This window comes from Plecotus auritus, assembly GCF_963455305.1.
Source record: "Plecotus auritus genome assembly, chromosome: 3".
Lineage (NCBI taxonomy): Eukaryota > Metazoa > Chordata > Mammalia > Chiroptera > Vespertilionidae > Plecotus > Plecotus auritus.
In genome coordinates, this window is record NC_137772.1 from 175,199,996 (window position 1) to 175,219,565 (window position 19,570).

Here is a 19,570-nt window from a genome sequence, read left to right on the forward strand (position 1 = left end):
GCCTCTTCTGTTACATACAATTGCTTCCTTATACGGAAGCACTAGCTCAAGCAAACCAGTGACATCCACTGGCACCAGAACTTCCCATCAGGGCTCCGACTCTGGGGTCCAGTCTCCAGCCTTTGTCCTCCCTCCCCCACCCTGTGTTGTCCTTGGAGGGCTGACCACCGGACGCTCTGAAAGGATCTCCTCCACGCTGCAGAACCCAGTCCTCACCGCTGGGCTTTGCAAACGCTGTCTGTTTTGGACGAGTCCAATTGTAGGTCCTCGGAAAACTGCTTTATTCCCCTACACCCTTTGGAGGTGGGTGCTCAAACGATGAGTTTTGAGGATAATGATGTGATAAACCCAGCTGCCCGGGCTCCCTGAGTCTCTTCCCCATTTTCTTTTTCTTCAAATGTTCCTCCTAAGGGCATGCTTCGGGCTTGTTCTTCCAGCAGCTGTGCAGACCACTCAGAGAGCACATCTGTGGTCTGACCAGAGTAAGGTACCGGGGAACCGTGGTTCCCCCGAGCCAAGGGATGCAGAGGGGTGCAGTGGGTTATGATGAAACAATTTGGCCACTGGCAGGGATTTACTCAGGTTCCCAAATATCTGATTAGTGCTTGAGTTCTTTACATCTTAACAATGAGTCCTCAAGTTCTTCCTGAGAAAAGTTTTCCAGGATTGATCAGGAGTGATCACTACCTCCCTTGGCCATTCATTAAAAAAAAAATGGTTGCACCCTGGCTGGTGTGGGTCAGTTGGTCAGAGTGCTGTCCCATACACTAAAAGGTGACGGGTTCAATTCCTGGTCAGGGCACATACCTAGGTTGCAGGTTTGATCCCTAACCCTAACCCAAAATTCTAGAGACAGCAAATTTTTAAAATCTGAATTTCTAAGCAGTGGAGAGTTCTTAGATATTAGCAATTCCTCTCATCAGCCTGGTTGCATCTCCAAAATGAGCTTTCTTTTCATACTGTCCCATCCCCCGACCCAAACGTAAGTCTAAGCGATCCATGGCTCTGCCCCTAGGAGGCCCAGGCCCCTCCCAAGGCACATTCCACAGACACACCACATCTTCCCCTCACCCCTTTCGAACTCTTCTTCACAAGTTCTGAGGTTGGTTCAGCATTGACTCATCCCCTTGGTTGACTCAAAGAACACCACAGGTGTGAGCAGTTTACACAGACTTTATTTCTCGCCCACTGAGCACAGGAAAGTCTGGGCAGGCCTAGGCGTCGCACCACCTCCCCTGGGTCCCAGACGGACTGTGAGACTTGGTGGTAAGGGAGAGGGGTCCTAGTCCTGCCACAGATTGCTATGGGGTTATCACAAAGACATATGATTCCTGGTTCTATTTACACCACGGAGTGTGGAGAGGGTACATTTCTTACACTAAAAATATATACTTTGGAATCTCTAAAACAAAAATATCTCTATCTCTACATGAAACCTACTAGAAAGAAGGACATAGAAAACAGGGAAATGTACCAGCACCTCAAGTTGTCCCCTCCCATGGGAAGGTTGCTCTGCTCTCCACCAGACACCCTTAGTTTGGGAGGGCAGCCATATCTAACCACCACACAGACAAATACAGGTAAACAAGAGGGAGGCTCGTCATCTGGGAGGAGTGAACAGGGGAGAAAGGAGTGAGGAGGAGGATTTTGGCCTCTTTTGCAAAAGGAGTAATGGCACATTCAGTTTGCTACTTCTGTTTCCAACATTCCTGCTTGTGTGCGAAACCTGTGTGTTGGCGTCAATTGCAAACCTGCTAAGAGAAGCCCTAGCTCTGATTTCGGCTGGGCTCAGAACAGGGCCGGGGGTGGGTGCTCTCCCTCAGGAAATATTAATGCCATCAGCTAGAAGACAAAGCTCTGTATTCTCCGGAGCCGAACGTGGGTTAGGTTTAAGAAGAATGTTATTCCTTTTCAGAAGGGTTAGAAACCATTCCATTCCCTTTGAGCACAGAATCTCCCACAAGAATTATGCCTATGGATGAATCATTCCACCTTCTGGATTTTCCTACTGAAAAGATGCACAGAATTCTCCTTTCCTCTTTTCATGTTTCAAGCGGTGATGGGTAGCATGACTCCACACCTCTTTTGGTTATGAAATTAGCCTCCTTTCAGGTAAAGAAATGTTAACTGAGTCAACTGTCCATTCATATACGAGACCAAGGGTACCAAGAACCATAAAGAAAAGCCCTGGACGGGTAACTAAGTTGATTTAGTATCATCCTAATACGCAAGGTTGTGGGCTCAATCCCCAGTCAGGGCACTTACAAGAAGCAACCAATGAATGCATAAATAAGTGGAACAACAAATTGAGGGTTTTCTCTTTCTCTCACTCTCTCTTACCCTTCCTCTCTCTCTAGAATCAATCAATAAATTTTTTTAAAGAAGAATCATAAAGAATAGGTTTAGTAGAAAAAATCACTTCTACTTGGTTTCAGAATGTCTTTTTCTATTTATACTGAAATATGGATGAGCCTGAAAGCTTGAGAATCCATAATCCCTCATCCTAAATAAGAAAAACAACCATGATGTCCCCTTTGCAAGAAGCCCCAAACCTCCTCACCTCTCTCACCAGCCCCAAAACTGGTGGTGGTTTTTAGAACCTCTTACCAAGAACTTCTTCTCTCCAAGGAGAACTTGAAAGACTGAGGAAAAGACAGAAAGGATGCTTGAAAAAGGTGAGTTAGTAAAAGGGGTAGAACTTGGATGATCTGGCCAGCCACGGCCCGCAGGAAGACCTCCTACCTCAAGGGAGGCCCGACAGCTACAACCGAAAGAACGTTCACTGCAGGGCTCCTGAACGTCCTGCCCGGATGTGACTTGGAAAGCTGAGAAGTCCAAGGAAAATGCAGTAGCTAACTAGCAAACACTGTTGAAGTCCTAGAAGAAGGTGCTAACTCTCTTACAAAAGAAGAAATTTAGAGAAGCTGGTAAAGTAGCAGAGACACATCCTGGATAGTACTTCTGATGCACGTTATAAGGAGAGCTAGGGGACCTAGGGTCAAGTCTCCTCCTATGCTTCAGGAAATCATGGCGTCTCAGAACATGGACACTGAAATCAATGGAGAAGATTCAGGGAGAATTGCTGACTCCTCTACTAAAAGGAGAGTCTGGAGCTGAGTAGGTAGAAAGTAACGTGGAACTGGGAATTGTCTGTTGGGGATGACTAGAAACCACAGATTCCTAGAATCACAGACCTCTTGAAGGTCACAGTGGTCATAGCCTGAGACATCAACCAAGCCCGAGACTTAGCACGTACCAGATTTTACCAAACATTTATGACTGGCCAGTGTGGCTCAGTTGGTTAAGCATCGTCCTGTGTCCTGGTCAGGGCACATGCCCAGGTTGCAGGTTCCGTCCCTGGTTGGGGTGTGTGCAGGACACAACCAATAGATGTTTCTCTCTTGCATCAATGTTACTTTTCCTCTTTCTCCCTCTCCCTTCCTCTCTCTCTAAAATCAACAGAAACATATTTTTTTTAAAAAAAAAACAAAACATTTTTTACTAATTTAAAAGCCAGTCGTCCCAGACAAAGAGAAATAGCAAATGTTCACACCGTCTTTGGGAAATGTATGGCTCACTACCCCTCTATCCTAAAGGCAAATTTCTCTGAATAAGGAGACAGGGATAGGAGCTGTATGTGATAAAGATCATATCTCCTGATTATCCCATCATCAGAAGTCTGAAATCATATATAGCCTCAAAGAGCTAGCCTGCATTTTATGCAATCAAATGTATTTGACAACTACACAGCATATTTCTGCTGGTCTTCACCTTCTCTCCAGACCCTCCCTAGAAGTCATGGGCTAGGAAGTAGCACACCCTCTTAGCAATGCCAGTTCTTCCTTCCATCTTAGAACCAAGATTACACTCGCTATCTCTTTCTTAAATCCCGGGCCTCTGTACTACCAGCCCATTGGCCTACCAACACTCAACTGAAATCTGCCCTTGTCATAAAAGAGGTGACTGCTTCTCTGGCCCAAACACCAGGGCATGGGACTCATAACTACCTGCCTTGCTTCCCAACCCTAAGTCAGTTTCTCTACAGACTAATCAGCATGTTTGTCCCTGAGCTATCCATTGGAGAAGTCTGAGAGGGGAATCCATAGATGGGGAATGATCATATTGTTTTGATATCCCCACAGATTAGGTTGCACAGACTGACTAATAGCAGCAATGAAAGCTTACGGATAAGCACATATGCATATGCGCGCGCGCACACACACACACATGCACACACACGCACACACACGCACACACACACACACACGTTGTTGCTGCTTCACCTCCACTCCCAGTTTCCTATTCCACACACAGCCCAGCTTGACTCTGCTACCCCAGTCACCAGCCACAGACCTGAGCCAAGGAAGCAGCCAGGACTGAGATTGTTTGGTGGAGCTGAGAAACAGAAGAGACAGGTAGCAGAAATGAGTCTGGCTACTGTCTGAGAAAAACCTAGTGGCCTACAGCATTGCCTCAGCCTTAAAGCAGCTAAGTCCCTAAGGCTCAGTAACCTGGGAGGGTTTGGTTTGGGACTCCAAAGTGCACCGTGGTCCGATCACTGCTCTGCACAGTTAACAAAGGCAGGTTCCCTACTCCGGGGAAGCCGAGCAGACACAAAGTATCACAAGACATCAGTGTATTAGAAGAGAGATTTTTCTGAGTGATATTGTCACCCAGTTTCATTGCACGAAGGGCTTTCCCTGTTATATTTCTTACAACCACGCTGAGGCCAGGGAATAGGTGAAGCAGTCACCAGCTTCCCTACACAGAGGTGGCAGGTGAAGATGCGAGGGGCAAGATGGAGGGACAGCGTAGATAGGCATATTCTCCGAAAACAAAGGTGAAAAAGAAGGCGAGCTCCAGGAAGCAGCCAGAGAGGAACAGGGTAAGCTAGCAGGAAAGCTTTTCTCTTTGACAGGTTGCCTTTTGATTCTTCTAAATTAGGTAGGTAAATGTAAATGACAAATGTGAAGCGATGGCTCACAAAGATTTTAGTGCCCGTGTAGTTCAAAGAAATACTATTCCTGTCTGCACCACATGAAAGGAAGTTGAGGCTTCCTTGTAAGTAGAAAATCAGAAAAACCAGGAACAATTCCCACAACTCAAAGGGATATCATTTTAGCATTTGAAAGCAGCGTGCCGTTCAGCTGACAGATCACACATATTGCTTGTTTACAGCAGGCGTCCATTCTGAGTGGATGGTGTCCATCCTATGCCAGTTGTTAAATATTTTGAAAATCATCTGTGTATTAAAATAACTGTGGCTCTAAGAGTTAGGAAAAATATGAAAGAACTGCAGGATTCCTTTAATATCAAAGGTCCTTAGAGTAAGCCTAGAATACACTAATATATTTAAAAGCCTAAGGAATTGCAAAATCCCATTAAGGTATGTAGCCATTGCTTCACCTATGGAAAGGTGAGCACACTGAGGGAACATCCCACTATACAAAGATTTTCCAATTGGAAAACTAATATGATTGGATTCCTTGGGTGTTGACATGCTTGCTAGTCACATTCTGTGCACAAAGGAAGGGAAGATCTATACACACTGGAGCCCAAACCATTGATATTCATTGTAACAGAGAAGAGGAAAAACTATAAACATAGTTGTAAACTAAATACAAAATTAATTTTACCACTTACAGTTCATTTCCCAATATGGCTTTTTAGATCTGAGAGCCAGAACATTTATCAACCAACAGAAATCCATGATGATGAAGAAACCACATGGCGAAAGGTGACTTGGATCCATTGAGGTGATGATGGTTCACTACTAAGGCAGCTAAGGAGACATTACATAAGCACTTGGACATCTCCAGGAATGCAATCAAATGTGTTCTCAAGAGAGAGTAGCAAGACATGGATGTTTCTACAACATGGCCAATAAAAACACCTTATCTTCCTTTCCACTCACAACTATTATCAAACCTTTCCCAAGTATTTAGAAAGCAGACACTATGACAAATTTTCAGCTTAGGAAGTCCTTCCTAGTGTCTAAATGAAATCTTTCTATAGCAATTTAAGTTCAGTCTCTAACTCTCTCCTCAATGAAGCCAAGAGAAGCTACTCACCCTCACGTCTCATTATTGATTTCCCCCCAAGCCTTTTCCTGTCTAAGCTAAACAACTCTAATGCCCTTCTTGGCTCTTTCATCATCCAAGGTTCTTGCTGAGTTATGCAAACTGCTACTAGGGAACAATAAAGGTGCACCCAGGTCAGAGGCGTCTTCTGGCTACAGTGATGGGCACTGCCAATGCCCAGGCCACTGACTCTCCTGGTAGCCAACCCTCCTGACAACCTCTGAGTTGACCAGCATCCCCTAGAGCAGGCATTCCAACCAAGCCCAGGGCTGCCTAGGAGCCCACAGATACTATGGGACTAGAGAGCCTTCCCTTTTCTCTCTGCTCTGATCCCACTTCGCCACCCCATCCTTTAGGAAAAGGAACCTCATTAACGGAATCCTCAATGGCAGCACAGATCCATATGGCTTGGCAGGCCAGCAGAGAGTTTCAGAGAAAATGTCAGGAAGATGGGAAGCTGGGTCTTCAGTAGTGGCAGTTTTGAAGAGAAAGAGAAGGAAGAGGAGAAGTACCAACAGGAGGTGGTCTTCTGCTTCCACGTTTCCATCTGGCTGCTGGCATGGGGACAACTGGATGCCCTCCAACACACACCATGATAACTGAATGCTTCGGCATGGCTTGGACGTGACCCAGGACAGGGCCAGACTGGGTCTTGCTTCTTCTCTGAGAAATTTGCCATCTTCTCTGTAACCAGAACTTCCCTGAGGCATCTTATGGCCCAAATCTTCCATCCGGCAAAGACTTCTAGTTGAAGAGACTGAATAAAAGTGTTACAATTAGACAAAAAGGGAACACATGATTCATTCCTGCTTTTAACACAATACTTTTGAAGATGTCACCACAATTTGGATCTGGCTATATTTTAAGTCCATTTATAAGCAGACTAATTTTCAACTAAAAATACCCATATGCGTTATACATTTCAACAGCTGCCTGGATTTTCCTCTGAAGGAAACAAGATTCTATATTTCACCCACATTCAGCACAGATTTATTTTAACCCACTCGATTAAGAAATAACCAGTTTCTCCTCAGAGCAGCCTTCTGAGTGCAACAGTCAGTACTATTCCCATTTTCCTGCCCAGTAAACTGAGAGCCAGAAACAGTGGCCCACCAGATTGCACATGGAAGAATAACTAAGCCAGGTCTCATTGCTGCCCTACTGCTTTTTTTTATTATTAACTAGAAAAGTTAATAAAACCTAAGAGCTTCCCTTCAGCTATCTGCCTACTTAAACCTAAATGGTGTTTGGACTAAATTATTCCATTTGGGTGCATAGCCTACCTCACTGTAGGCAAAGACACCTCAAGACCTTCCAGTTTCTTCATTAACCTGATTACATTTGATCTATGCTATTGGCAAGTGATACATAGAATTTAGTTTCCAAAATAAGAAAACATCTGCAATTCAATATTTTAAAATCTTTACTTGGCAATAATTCTCATTATGGAATTGTATCAATACTATCAACACTATCTAAATATTTTAGCAATTTCCCAATTTGTGTGGTTGCAGTAACCAGAGAAATGCTCTATAGATTTTGAAATGGGGACTAGAAAGAAGATTAAGGGAACTAAATAGATAAAGCAAATTTACATCCCCAAATAATTCCATCCTGACTTTGGACCTGTATAAACGTTCAGCTCAAAAGAGCATATCTATTCAAATAGTTAGAAAACATTTTTACTTTCTTAGGCTTCTTGGGGTTAGTAGCAGGCCTAGAAGGGATATTTGTTAGACAAATTCAATTTTACGAATAAAATATCTTTTACTTGCAACATGACTGCTATTTTTAAAAGCCAGAAATAAGTAAAAATCAGCAATTATAGTTCTCTTTACCTCTTTTCCTTTGTATTTCCAGGGTTCATACTGAGAGCTTTCCAGACTGTGGTTTTAGGCATTTCATCAGATATATTAATCTCAGAGGGGTCACATCTGAAATGAACACTTAGGACAGTAAATGTCAGACATACAAATAAGATACATATCTCAGTCTATAATGACCACCAAAAGGGAAAAGATGAGGTCTGAAGGAGTGCAGCTAACAGCTCTTAGGAGGACTGGGATCCAGATGGTCAGGAGGTAGAGAGGCAAGGTGACCTATAAGGTGCTGGCTGCTGAGGGCTGAGCTGGTGTGCCAGGTGGTAGCCAGTCCTGCCCCCACAATTCTGCACTCCTTCGCGAGGCCCCTCGGGGGAAGCTGATGTTGGTGCTATAATGCCAATGGTGGCAGCATCAGCTCCCACTTACTGAGGGTTGGCTATACCAGCCACAGGGCTAAGCAAGCTTCATTCATTTTCTCACTTACTTGGCCAAATGTTTTTCATTTGTAGTTAACAAAAGACTTTTATATTATCTTAACTATCACAGATTCAGAGATTATTAACATTCTTATTTGAAGACACAGAAACCAAAGCTTCCAGGGCTAATTGACCATCCAAGGTCAAATGTCAGTAAGTGGAGAATCAAGACCTTGAATCCAGTCCTTGGTTTCCTAGAACCCCAGAGTCCTCTGAAGTTTTCTACAAGCCAAACGGTCTCCTTCAAAAGGCTAAGAAAGCAGGCAGTATCCTAATAGAGGAGGAACATTGCTCCTACTTTGCTGCCAAAGAATTCAAAGCCTATGGCTCCTTCTAGAACAACCTTCTAGAAAGTTTATTAAGGTCCAAAGACTCCATTCTTCTGGAATCAGTTAAAAAAAAAAGTCAAACTCATAGTACCAGAGAGTAGAACGGTGATTACAAGAGGCTGGGAGAGGGGGAAAGGGAAGATGTTGATCAAAGAATGCCAACTTTCAGTTATAAGATAAATAAATTCTGAAGACCATGCACACCATGGTGAGCACAATTAACAATAACGTATTGTACATCTGAAATGTGCTAAGAAAGTGGATCTCAAGTATTCTCACCACAGAACATAATGCTAACTACAGGAGGTGATGCATATGTTAGTTTGACTGTAGTAATCATTTCACAATATATACATCAAAATATCACATTGTACACCTTAAATATGTACTATTTTTATTTGTCAAAAATAAATATATTTAAAATTTTTTAAATGTTCAAAGAAAAGACTTTCCTCATTTCCCCCTCTGTATAAACACAATGAATTCAATGATTCAGCAATAAATTATCCAGGATCTAGATGACCCAGATCCCTTCTCTTCCTTTTCTGCCCCTTCTTGACCTCTGGGCTTCTTTCAGCTGCGTATCTCTCTTCCAGAGTGGAAACAAAATGCCAGGAATGAAACCACAAATGGACCCGTTTAGCTTCCTGTGACTTGTGGTGAGCAAGAGCTTCAATAGAGAAAGGGGCTGATATCACTGGCAGAAGGAAGGAATTTTTGTGATCCCAGTTCAGTTCACAGGAGTGTAAATGTCATGAGCCAAGCTGGAATGGGCTGTTCCTGCCCATCCCAAAAGGCTCGCCTAACTGTGAGAATTTCATGCCCACCAGGCTGAGAGCTCTCTGAAAACAAAGACCACATCCTATTCATCTTTGAAAAGTAGCAGAGGAAGGCAGAAGAAACACTGGGTTGCGGAGTGCAAAGACCAGGGTTTGAATCTTAAACTTCCTACTTAGCAGCATTGTGACCTTGGGCAAATTACCTAAAACCCTCCAAGCCCCGGCTTCTTCACTGTACAAATGTGGATAATGAGACTTAGAGCAGAAAGTTGTAAAGGTTAAATGAGTGCACATACAGTAGTAAATCTTTTAGCGCAGTCCTGGCACAGAGGAGACGCTCAGTGCATGGGCTCCCTCAGCTCTGTCCTCCTCGTGATTCCCAGCACTAGTCTAGTGCATCACACAAGGCTTGTCCTCAGTAAACCATGAAAGGAAAAGGTGTTTCCACATTTTCAAACAGGGAGGCTGAGTGTTGGCTTTTTATGCCAGCAACTACAACTGTGACCCTACCTGAGACACACACACACACACAAAGCCAGAACATTTACAGAACAATCAAAATAGTCAACATCTTGTTATTCTACCTGAAACTGTTGTTCTTTCCAGTACTACTTAGTAACTTCCTGCTCTCTAAGGGGAACTTGTCTCTCTCCATTTCTATCATTTTCTCGGCCTCCTGGAAAAAAAGAAGACATTATTATATCTTGTAAAGTAAAAGTATCAAGTAAAACCATAAGTCTACACAAGTCCATTTTTTCTGTCACTGTAATTTCTACCTAATTTTTCTCACATTTACTATAAAAAAAGGTATAATTATGTTCTTTCCTACATTTGACTCATCACAAAAAGAGAGACAACTAAATATTTATAACTATGGAATAGTATTTTTTTAAAAATCCTGACTCTGATGATTTAAACTATCAATTTCCTGGAAACACAGGGGACAAACAAACATGTTAAATGATACCAAGGACACATTTAATAAAATCTAAATGGTGGGAAACCCTATAGGTCAAAGACCCAATTTCTTCAACAAAAATTAAAAAGAAGGGTAATTCCTAAAGAGATTTAAGAAACATATCAACTAATTGCAATATATGGATATTTCGATCCCAATTCAAACATATCTATATATATATAAAAGCCTAAGCAACTGCTATGACCGGTTGACCCATCGCTATGACACACACTGATCATGAGGGGGCAGACGCTCAATGCAGGAGCTGCCCCCTGGTGGTCAGTGTCTCCCACAGCCAACCTCCTGCCGTCAGCCAACCTCCTGTGGTCCCTCCCCCTAGGTGGCTGGCCCCGATCGGCCCCAATCATTGGGGTGGAGATGGCCCCGATGTGCCCCGATTGCTGGCCAGGCCAAGGGATCCCACCCATGCACAAATTCATGCACCAGGCCTCTAGTTATTAAAATAATAATAAGGCAATTGGGAGAAATATTAATACTGAATATTCTTTCTACTTTTGTATATGTTTAAAATGTTCCATAATAAAATGTTTTCTTAGAAACAATGTAATTAATACAAAGGAAATAATTATAGAGAAAAATGTGTACAAAGATGTTTAATTAGTATAATTAAAAATAAAACCTAAAACAACTATAAACTTTAACAAAGGAAGAATATTTACATTAATTATTAGATAAAAATATTATAGAATACTAGAGGCTGGGTGCCCAAATTTATGCACTGGTGGGATCCAGCTGGCCCGCCCCCTATGGGGGCCATCGAGGGCAGGCTGGCTGGAGCGAGGGGCCGTGGGCAGAGCCAGACGGGGCGAGGGGCCGCCAGCAGTTTGCTGGCCAGCCCCGTCCCCGATCAGGGTTGGGGGGCCCCCTCGAGGGCAGGGACCATCGGGGTGAGGGGCCATGGGCGTTCCGGTTGTTCTGTCGTTCAGTTGATTTGCATATTACCTTTTTATTATATAAGAATTATGCAGCCATTAAAAGAATAAATAGCCCTAATCGGTTTGGCTCAGTGGATAGAGCACCGGCCTGCTGACTGAAAGGTCCCAGGTTCGATTCCAGTCAAGGGCATGTACCTTGGTTGCGGGCATATCCCCAGTAGGAGGTGTGCAGGAGGCAGCTGATCGATGTTTCTCTCTCATCGATGTTTCTAACTCTCTATCCCTCTCCCTTCCTCTCTGTAAAAAATCAATAAAATGTATTTTTTAAAATTAAAAAAAAAAAGAATAAATAGGAGCCCTTGTCGGTGTTTCTCAGTGGTTAAGGCATCAGCCCGCATGATGGAGGATCGCGGGTTTGATTCCCAGTCAAGGACACATACCTGGGGTTGCAGGTTTTATTCCCAGCCTCAGGTGGGGTGCACGCAAGAGGCAATCAATCGATGTTTGTGTGTGTGTGTGTGTGTGTGTGTGTGTGTGTGAGTATGTGTGTGTGTCTCCCTCCTTACCTCCCTTCCACTCTCTAAAAATCAATGGAAAAAATATCCTCGCATAAGGATTAACAACCACAAAAAAGAATCAAATATATTTACTGTATGGACACACAGAAACATGAGAGTGTCATAAAATCAAGGTAAGGGGGGAAATCAGAATATATAATAGCCCCCCCCTGAAATATACAATTATTACACTTATATGAAAACTATGTTAAGGATTTAAAGAGAACATAAAGAAATGACCATAAATGTTGAATGCTAACATGAAATTTTTGGGGTGAAATCTTCATTTTTTTCATTTGATTTAGTTTTTAAAATAATTTTATAAAGAATTTTTGTAAAGTAAGAATATAATGTTTACTAGCCACCTTATACTTAACATCCAAAAGGCATCCCTTGATTTTCCTCTCAAACCTGCTATTCCTAGGTCTTCCCCATCTTAATAAATAGCACAGCCATTCATCTAATTGTTCCTCCAAAAATCTAAGTCTTGTCCTTCATTCCTCTCCTACCCATCCTCACTATAATTAGCAAAACCTGTCAGCTCTATCTTCAAAATAAGTCCCCAATCCAGCCATTTTCACCAACTCTCCCTTAGCCTAAGCCACCATCACCTCTTCTTGCCTTAACTATTGCCAAAAGATAACAAGTGCTGGCAAAGATGTAAAAAAAAAAAAAAAGGGAACCCTTGTACACTGTTGGTGGGAATATAAATTGGTACAGCCACTATGGAAAACAGTATGGAGGTTCTTTAAAAAATTAAAAATAGAACTACCATATGATCCAACAATTCTACTTCTGGGTATATAGTCAAAGGAAATGAAATCACTATCTCTAAGTGATAGCTGTGCCCCCATGTTTATTGCAACATTATTTCCAATAGCTAAGATATGGAAACAACCTAAGTGCCCATTAATGGATGAGTGGATAAAGTTTATTACACACACACACACACACACACACACACACACACACACACACACACACACACTGGAATATTATTTAGCCATAAAAGGAAATCCTGCCGTTTGCAACAATGTGAATGAATCTTGAGGGCACTATGCTAAGTGAAATAAGTCAGACAGAGAAAGACAAATACTGTATAATCTCTCTTATATGTGGAATCTAAAAAAACTGGAGTCACAGAAACAGAACACATTGGTGGTTACCAGGGGTTGGAGGTGGGGTAAGGGAAATGGGTGAAGGTAGTCAAAGTGTACAGGCTTTCAGTTATAAGATGAATAAATTTTTCTGGGGATATAATGTACAGCATGGTGACTATATTTAACAATACTTAAAAATTGTATATTTGAAAATTGCTATGAGAGTAGATTTAAAAGTTCTCACCATAACAAATAATTGTGACTATGTGATGGATGTGTTAACTAATGCTATTGTGGCAGTTATTTTGCAATGTACCCATATATGAAATCATTATATAGTACTAAAGGCTCAGGGCACGACATTCGTGCACTCGGGGGTCCCTCAGCCCAGCCTGCGCCCTTTTGCAGTCTGGGACCCCTCAGGGGATGTCTGCCTGTCAGCTTCAGGTGCACATCCCCCCAAGGGATCCTTAGCACTGCCGCGGAAGTGGGGGTGGCACTTGCCAGCCACAAGCCAGCTTCTAGCTGAGCGGCGCTCCCCCTGTGGGAGCGCACTGACTACCAGGGGGCAGCTCCTGCATTGAGCGTCTGCCCCCAGTGGTCAGTGCATGTCATAGTGACCAGCGTTTGGTTAATTTGCATATTAGGGTTTTATTATATAGGATACCTTAAACTTATACAATGCTATATGTCAATTATATCTCAATAAAAGTGGGGAAAAAATAAAAGATTTTAAAAATTCAAGGTATTTTTTTTAAAAAAGTCCTTTAAAAGGCTTTGCCAAGGACACTATTTCAGGCACTAACTGTACTTGGAAACACTTTCCCACTCACTCAGTTCTTGGTCTGGTATTTTCATTTTGTTACATATCCATTCTTTGCATGTAGAGTCCACTGATGGAGGGTCCACTGTGTGGGTGGCAGATGGCAAGTGCTAAGGGAAATGAGGAAGGACAGAAAGTCCTATGCAAGTTATCTTTGCATGGTGCCAACCACAACATCCTCTGCAATTAGGTACATAACAAATACTCTCAGAAAACAATGGGTTTTGTATACTTGTCAAATTAGACCTTTCGGGAGAACATGACCCATTAGATCTGATATAAGAGCAGATTCTATGTTTATATTCTAAGTGTGAACCTGGTGAATAGACTAGATAAGCAAAGAAAAAAACAACTGGTTATCCAATCCAAAAATGAAGAAGAGAGGGACAAGAGTCCTTAATCCTTTCTCAGCTGAGAACAGCTCTGGAGGAATCTTCCCAGCTCCTAAACATGACACTTGGGATTCCAGACATGCTGACTTTTCATGTGGCCCTTCCTATGTCCTGTAATTTGAGGCTGCCCCAAAGTGTACAGTTGGTGTAAGAACTCTGACCTCTTCCTCCTTGGCCTTCTTTTTGGCATCATCCAACTTCTTCTTTTTGCTTTCAGGCATGAGATCATCTAACCAGCTCAGCTCTCGCTTAGAGAAACAGAGATCCATGACTTTCCTGACAAAGACCAAGGCCAAAACCTGAAGAAAAGTTTAAAAAGTGAATTAAAGGGACTCATTTACTTCCTGATTGTTAAAAGCACAAACTTATTTTCACAGCAGAATAGGACATTTCATGCAAAATCAAACTCATAATAATCTTTATAGTTGCCTTAAATTGACTGTCCTCTTTGTACCAGAAACTAAGATAAGTGTTTTATATACAATATTTTACTTAACTTTCAGAAGTGTCTAAAGTGGTAAATATGCACTGTTTTGAGCCACTGGGAGAGAGGAATAGGTTGGAGAGCAATTAATTTAATTCCCTCATTAAGAAGAGAAAACTCTTCATTTGTAGATGGCCCTAAGAGCTACTTTCCCTGGCTTGGGCCAGCAGGAAGGGCAGCAGGAAGCATGGGGAACATGGCCACAGTGGGTCCAGCACAGCCTAAGCATACTCACCATGGGGTGAGGGGACCTTGAAGGACTATCTGGATTCCCGCCAATCCTTTGCCTATGCGTTTTCCCCAGAAAATCCTTGCTTTATGCCCTGCTTCATGATCTGTAGTAGGTTTTTGTCTTTGTGCTCTGGTCTGGTCTGATAGTCATTTTATAAATGGAAAACTGAGGTCCAGGGAGAGAAAGTAACTTGCCTAAAATCTGACAGCTAATCGCCTTAATAGAAACAGCTCAGGGTGCCTCATTTGCTGCTCCATTTTTTCCCATAAGGGCCACTTCAGCCAGAGGAGAACAAATAACCCAGAATGACCTGCCTGGATTGAATGAGGTTCACCAGCTACCTCTGGTGGCTGGACAAAGAATGAGGCAAATCGAGCTTATGAAATTCAACCACATTTCTCCTGAATTTCTCTGACTATTTTCCCAATCGATCCAAAATTGATAGTATCCCTTCCAGGAGTTGTCAGGAATTTGCTACTTTTTTAACCAAACACTCAACCCCTGAACATAACACCCAAATGCAGAACCCTACAGATATTCTGGCAAAATTGAGAAGCCCATCAGGAGAGGATACATCTAGGAGACTAGAGAGAAAGAGACCCCCTCCAGTTTCCTAACCCTTGAATATTCTCTCAGTAAGACAGAGTTCAAAAGTACCTAACAAGTACCAAACATTGCCTTTTCTCTCTAGAGGCCCACCCTTTAATTAACTTTCACACAGCCCACTGAATTCTCAGCTTCCTCATGACAGAGGGAGCCAGAGAGAAGGCATCAAGAGGAGGCAATGAAACAGTCAGGTGGCAAGAATTTCATCACCACCCTAGATTTAGAAAACAGCTTGTCACCTGCACCACACACAGTTCAGCTTCCCAAGACTGTCCCAGACACTTAGTGTTAGACAACCTCTTCCTCTCTCCCAGTGGCTCAAAACAGTGCATTTCTACCACTTCAGAAACTTCTAATTGCATTAAATTATAAATTGGAACTCTATGCTTTGAAGTAATATGCAAATTATTGCAAACATGAAGAATCCTTTCCATGTCAGATTCACAAAAGAAAGTAAGGTGGGGGAGGGAAGAAGGAAGAGAGAACAGGCAGATCGGTAGCCTGGAAAATAAACATGGCAAACTGTTACACACATGTACCCACACCTCAAGGTCCCCAAAATAATGCTGCTCCTACAAAGACCAACCAAAACACAAAACCTCACCATCAATAGGTATTAATATCCAGATTTTATAAAGAACTCCTAAAAAAACAAAAAACCCAATTAAAAAATGGGCAAAGAATTTGAATAGGCATTTCTCCAAATAAAATATACAAATAGCCAATAAGCACATGAAAAAATGCTCAACATCACTAGTCATTAGGGAAATACAATAAAAACTACAATGAGATACCACTTCACACCCATTAGGATGGCTGTTACTTTTTTAAAGATATATTTTTATTGATTTTAGAGAGGAAGGGAGAGGGAGAGATAGAAACATCAGTGATGAGAGAGAATCATTAATTGGCTGCCTCCTGCATGCCGCGCCCCCCCCCACCCCCGCCCGCCCGCTGCCACTGGAGGTCGAACCAGCAAGTACCATATGACCCAGAAATCCCACTTCTTGCTATTTACCCAAAAGAACTGAAAGCAGGGACACAAACAGGCATTTGTTTCCTGTTATCATTATTCACATAGTCAAATTATTGTTCACAATAGCCAAAAGGTGGAAGCAATCCAAGTGTCTATTGACAAATGAATAAACAAAATGTGGTCTATATCATAATGGAATCATTTTTTTAAAAGGAAGGAAATTCTGACACATGTTACAACATGGATGAATCTTGAAGACGTTATGAGTGAAATAAACAAATCACACAAGGACAAATACTACAGGATTCCACTCAGATGAGGTACCTAGAGTAGTCAAATGCAGAGACAGAGAGTAGAATGGTGGTTACCAAGGGCTAGTGGGAGAAAGGAATGGGGAGTTATTGTTTAATGGGTACAGAGTTTCAGTTGTGCAAGATGAAAAAAGTTCTGGAGGTGCATGGTGGCAATGTGAATGTACTTAAAAATTAAGATGGTAAATTTTATGTTATGTATATTTTATCACAATTTTAAAAATAAGTAATAATTTTTTAAAACTCACCATCATTGGAAAGACAATGGCGGCTGGCGATGCCTTGATGACCCAGAGCAAGACCAGGCAAGTCAGCTGGATGAGAGTGAAGAGGTGCACTTTGCGTAGCGGCACGTGCCGGAGGTAAATGAAATCTGGCTGATGCTTTGCAGGCATCCCGAAGAGCTTCAGCCGATCAAAGAACTGAAAGAAGGGGACTGGCATTTATTTTCAGGAGGTTTCTCTGGGTCAGAAACTTCTTAGGCAAATTCATGTCTCTTACATCACCTGCTCTGAAAGGCAGGCAATAACCATTTCCACTGGACAGAAATGGAAACCAAGTCTCAGAAGAGGCAATTTGGCCAAGGTTGGTAAGTGACAGTGTCAAATTTAAAATTCACCTTTTTAAATTCTAGGTTCAAATTCCTTTTTCCTCCCCACACTGTGGACCTAAAAAAGCTCTTTCTCAGGGAGTGTTGAAAATAAAATAAGGCAATTGCATCTTTCTATTATCAAAACCAAATCTCTTTTTGGCTATTGGAGGAGTTTGCAGATTCTCATTATTACTTATAGTAAAAATATAAAATGAAACATAACATTCTGGATATAGAAAGTACGACTATTCTTATATTATAAAATGCAAAAAAAAAAAAAGGCCCAGAGAGATTAAATAACCTGTCCACAGTCGTATTACAATTCAGTATATGAGAATGACCACTGGACATTTCATAAAAACAAAGAGGAACCAGCCACCAATAGTAGAAGCAGCTACGTCATTGTCTCACCTGCGGTAATCAGTGACGAGCTCATGCGTTTCTATGTTCGAAGGATTCAGAGGGATTAGCTGGTAGATGGGAAAGGGCAGAGTGCCAGGAAGTACTATTTGCTTACCTGGAGCAGCTCCCACTATGCCCCAATCTCTTTACCAAAGTGCCCCCAGTTAAACCCCTCGCTCACACTTTAGCCTAGCACTGTCCATGTGTGGTTCTTGGCCAGCATCTGACAAAGCACCTATTATTTAATGTGTGCCTAATAATTGTCTGTTGAAAACTATAACAAATTACTGGAACCATGACATCAAGCCAGGCTACTCTGTAAGTCCCTGTACCCTCATGCCAACATGGTTGTATTTTGCCCAAAGTCCAAAGAAATGTCAAAATAGCTTAACCAGCAAGACTAGGGAAAAGTTTCTCAAGAACTAATTTGTGCTGGAGCTGTCTCCCCCTCCCACCCCGGTCAGGACAAGTGAGCGCACAGTGAGAAGACATTGCCCTGGCTGAGCCATATGGTACCTGAATTCCCTGTAGTGAAGAGACTCCCATGTAGAGGAAGACTCCATAGAGTACCGGCATCGGGATGAACTGAACACAAAGGGCAGAAAGACCAGAGATTACACTTGGTATCAGCACACTTAAGACTGTAACAACTTTTAAATCTCCAAGGGGGAAGTAAAGTCACAAAATCACAACATAAACATTACATTCGTTTCTGCTGCCTTTTCAAGATGTAGAAGTAGAGGCAAAACAACCTATGATAAAAACTCCTTTGTTCTGAAATGAAATGATTACACATAAGTGTAATATGGTCCTGGTTAAATCATAGGCCTCATTTCTTAACCATATTTGGCTCTTTCTCCTCTGTGGGGACACACACACACCTTTTTTTTTTTTTTTTACTAGTATGAGAGGAAAAGTGTATTTTTTTTCATTTTTTAAATGTTATTTTTTAATAACAGTTGACAGTCAATATTATTTTATACTAGAGGCCCAGTGCATGAAATTCATGCACGGGGTTCATGCATGGGGGCGGGGAGAGGGTGTCCCTCAGCCCAGCCCGCACCCTCTCCAAACTGGGACCCCTTGAGGGATGTCCGACTGACTGTTTAGGCCCAGTCCCAGTAGGATCAGGCCTAAACGGGCAGTCGGACATCCCTCTCACAATCCAGGACTGCTGGCTCCCAACTGCTCACCTGCCTGCCTTCCTGATTGCCCCTAACCACTTCTGCCTGCCAGCCTGATCACCCCCTAACCACTCCCCTGCCAGCCTGATTGATGCCTAACTGCTCCCCTGGCAGACTGTTTGCCCCTAAATGCCCTCCCCTGCAGGCCTGGTCACCCCCAACTGCTCTCGCCTGCAGGCCTGGGTCCCCCACAACTGCCCTTCCCTGCAGGCCTGGTCGCCCCCAACTTCCCTCCTCTGCCGGCTTGGTCACCCCTAACTGCCCTCCCCTTCAGGCTTGATCACCCCCAACTGACCTTCCTTGCAGGCCTGGTCCCTCCCAACTGCCTTCCCCTGCTGGCCTGATTGCCCACAACTGCCCTTCCTTGCAGGCTTGGTCCCTCCCAACTGCCCTCCCCTGCTGGCCATCTTGTGTCCACATGGGAGCAGCCATCTTTGACCACATGGGGGCAGCCATCTTGTGTGTTGGAGTGATGGTCAATTTGCATATTACTCTTTTATTATATAGGAGGATAGAGGCCTGGTGCATGGGTGGGGGCCAGCTGGTTTGCCCTAAAGGGTGTCCCGGATC

At 42.8% G+C, this 19,570-nt stretch overlaps 1 protein-coding gene across 1 annotated transcript in view; it reads right to left on the bottom strand.

The window, feature by feature from the left end:
* Positions 1 to 1,153: 1,153 nt before the first annotated feature.
* SLC4A8 (solute carrier family 4 member 8) overlaps positions 1,154 to 19,570 on the bottom strand; it is a 94,105-nt gene continuing 75,688 nt past the window's right edge. The window contains exons 20-25 of the mRNA XM_080662911.1: positions 18,333 to 18,401; positions 17,071 to 17,244; positions 14,375 to 14,512; positions 10,072 to 10,163; positions 7,919 to 8,014; positions 1,154 to 6,837 (exon numbers count right to left, since the gene is read on the bottom strand). Of these exons, the coding sequence (XP_080519037.1) occupies positions 6,825 to 6,837; positions 7,919 to 8,014; positions 10,072 to 10,163; positions 14,375 to 14,512; positions 17,071 to 17,244; positions 18,333 to 18,401 (582 nt within the window). The 3' untranslated portion in view covers positions 1,154 to 6,824. The remainder of the gene's footprint in view (positions 6,838 to 7,918; positions 8,015 to 10,071; positions 10,164 to 14,374; positions 14,513 to 17,070; positions 17,245 to 18,332; positions 18,402 to 19,570) is intronic.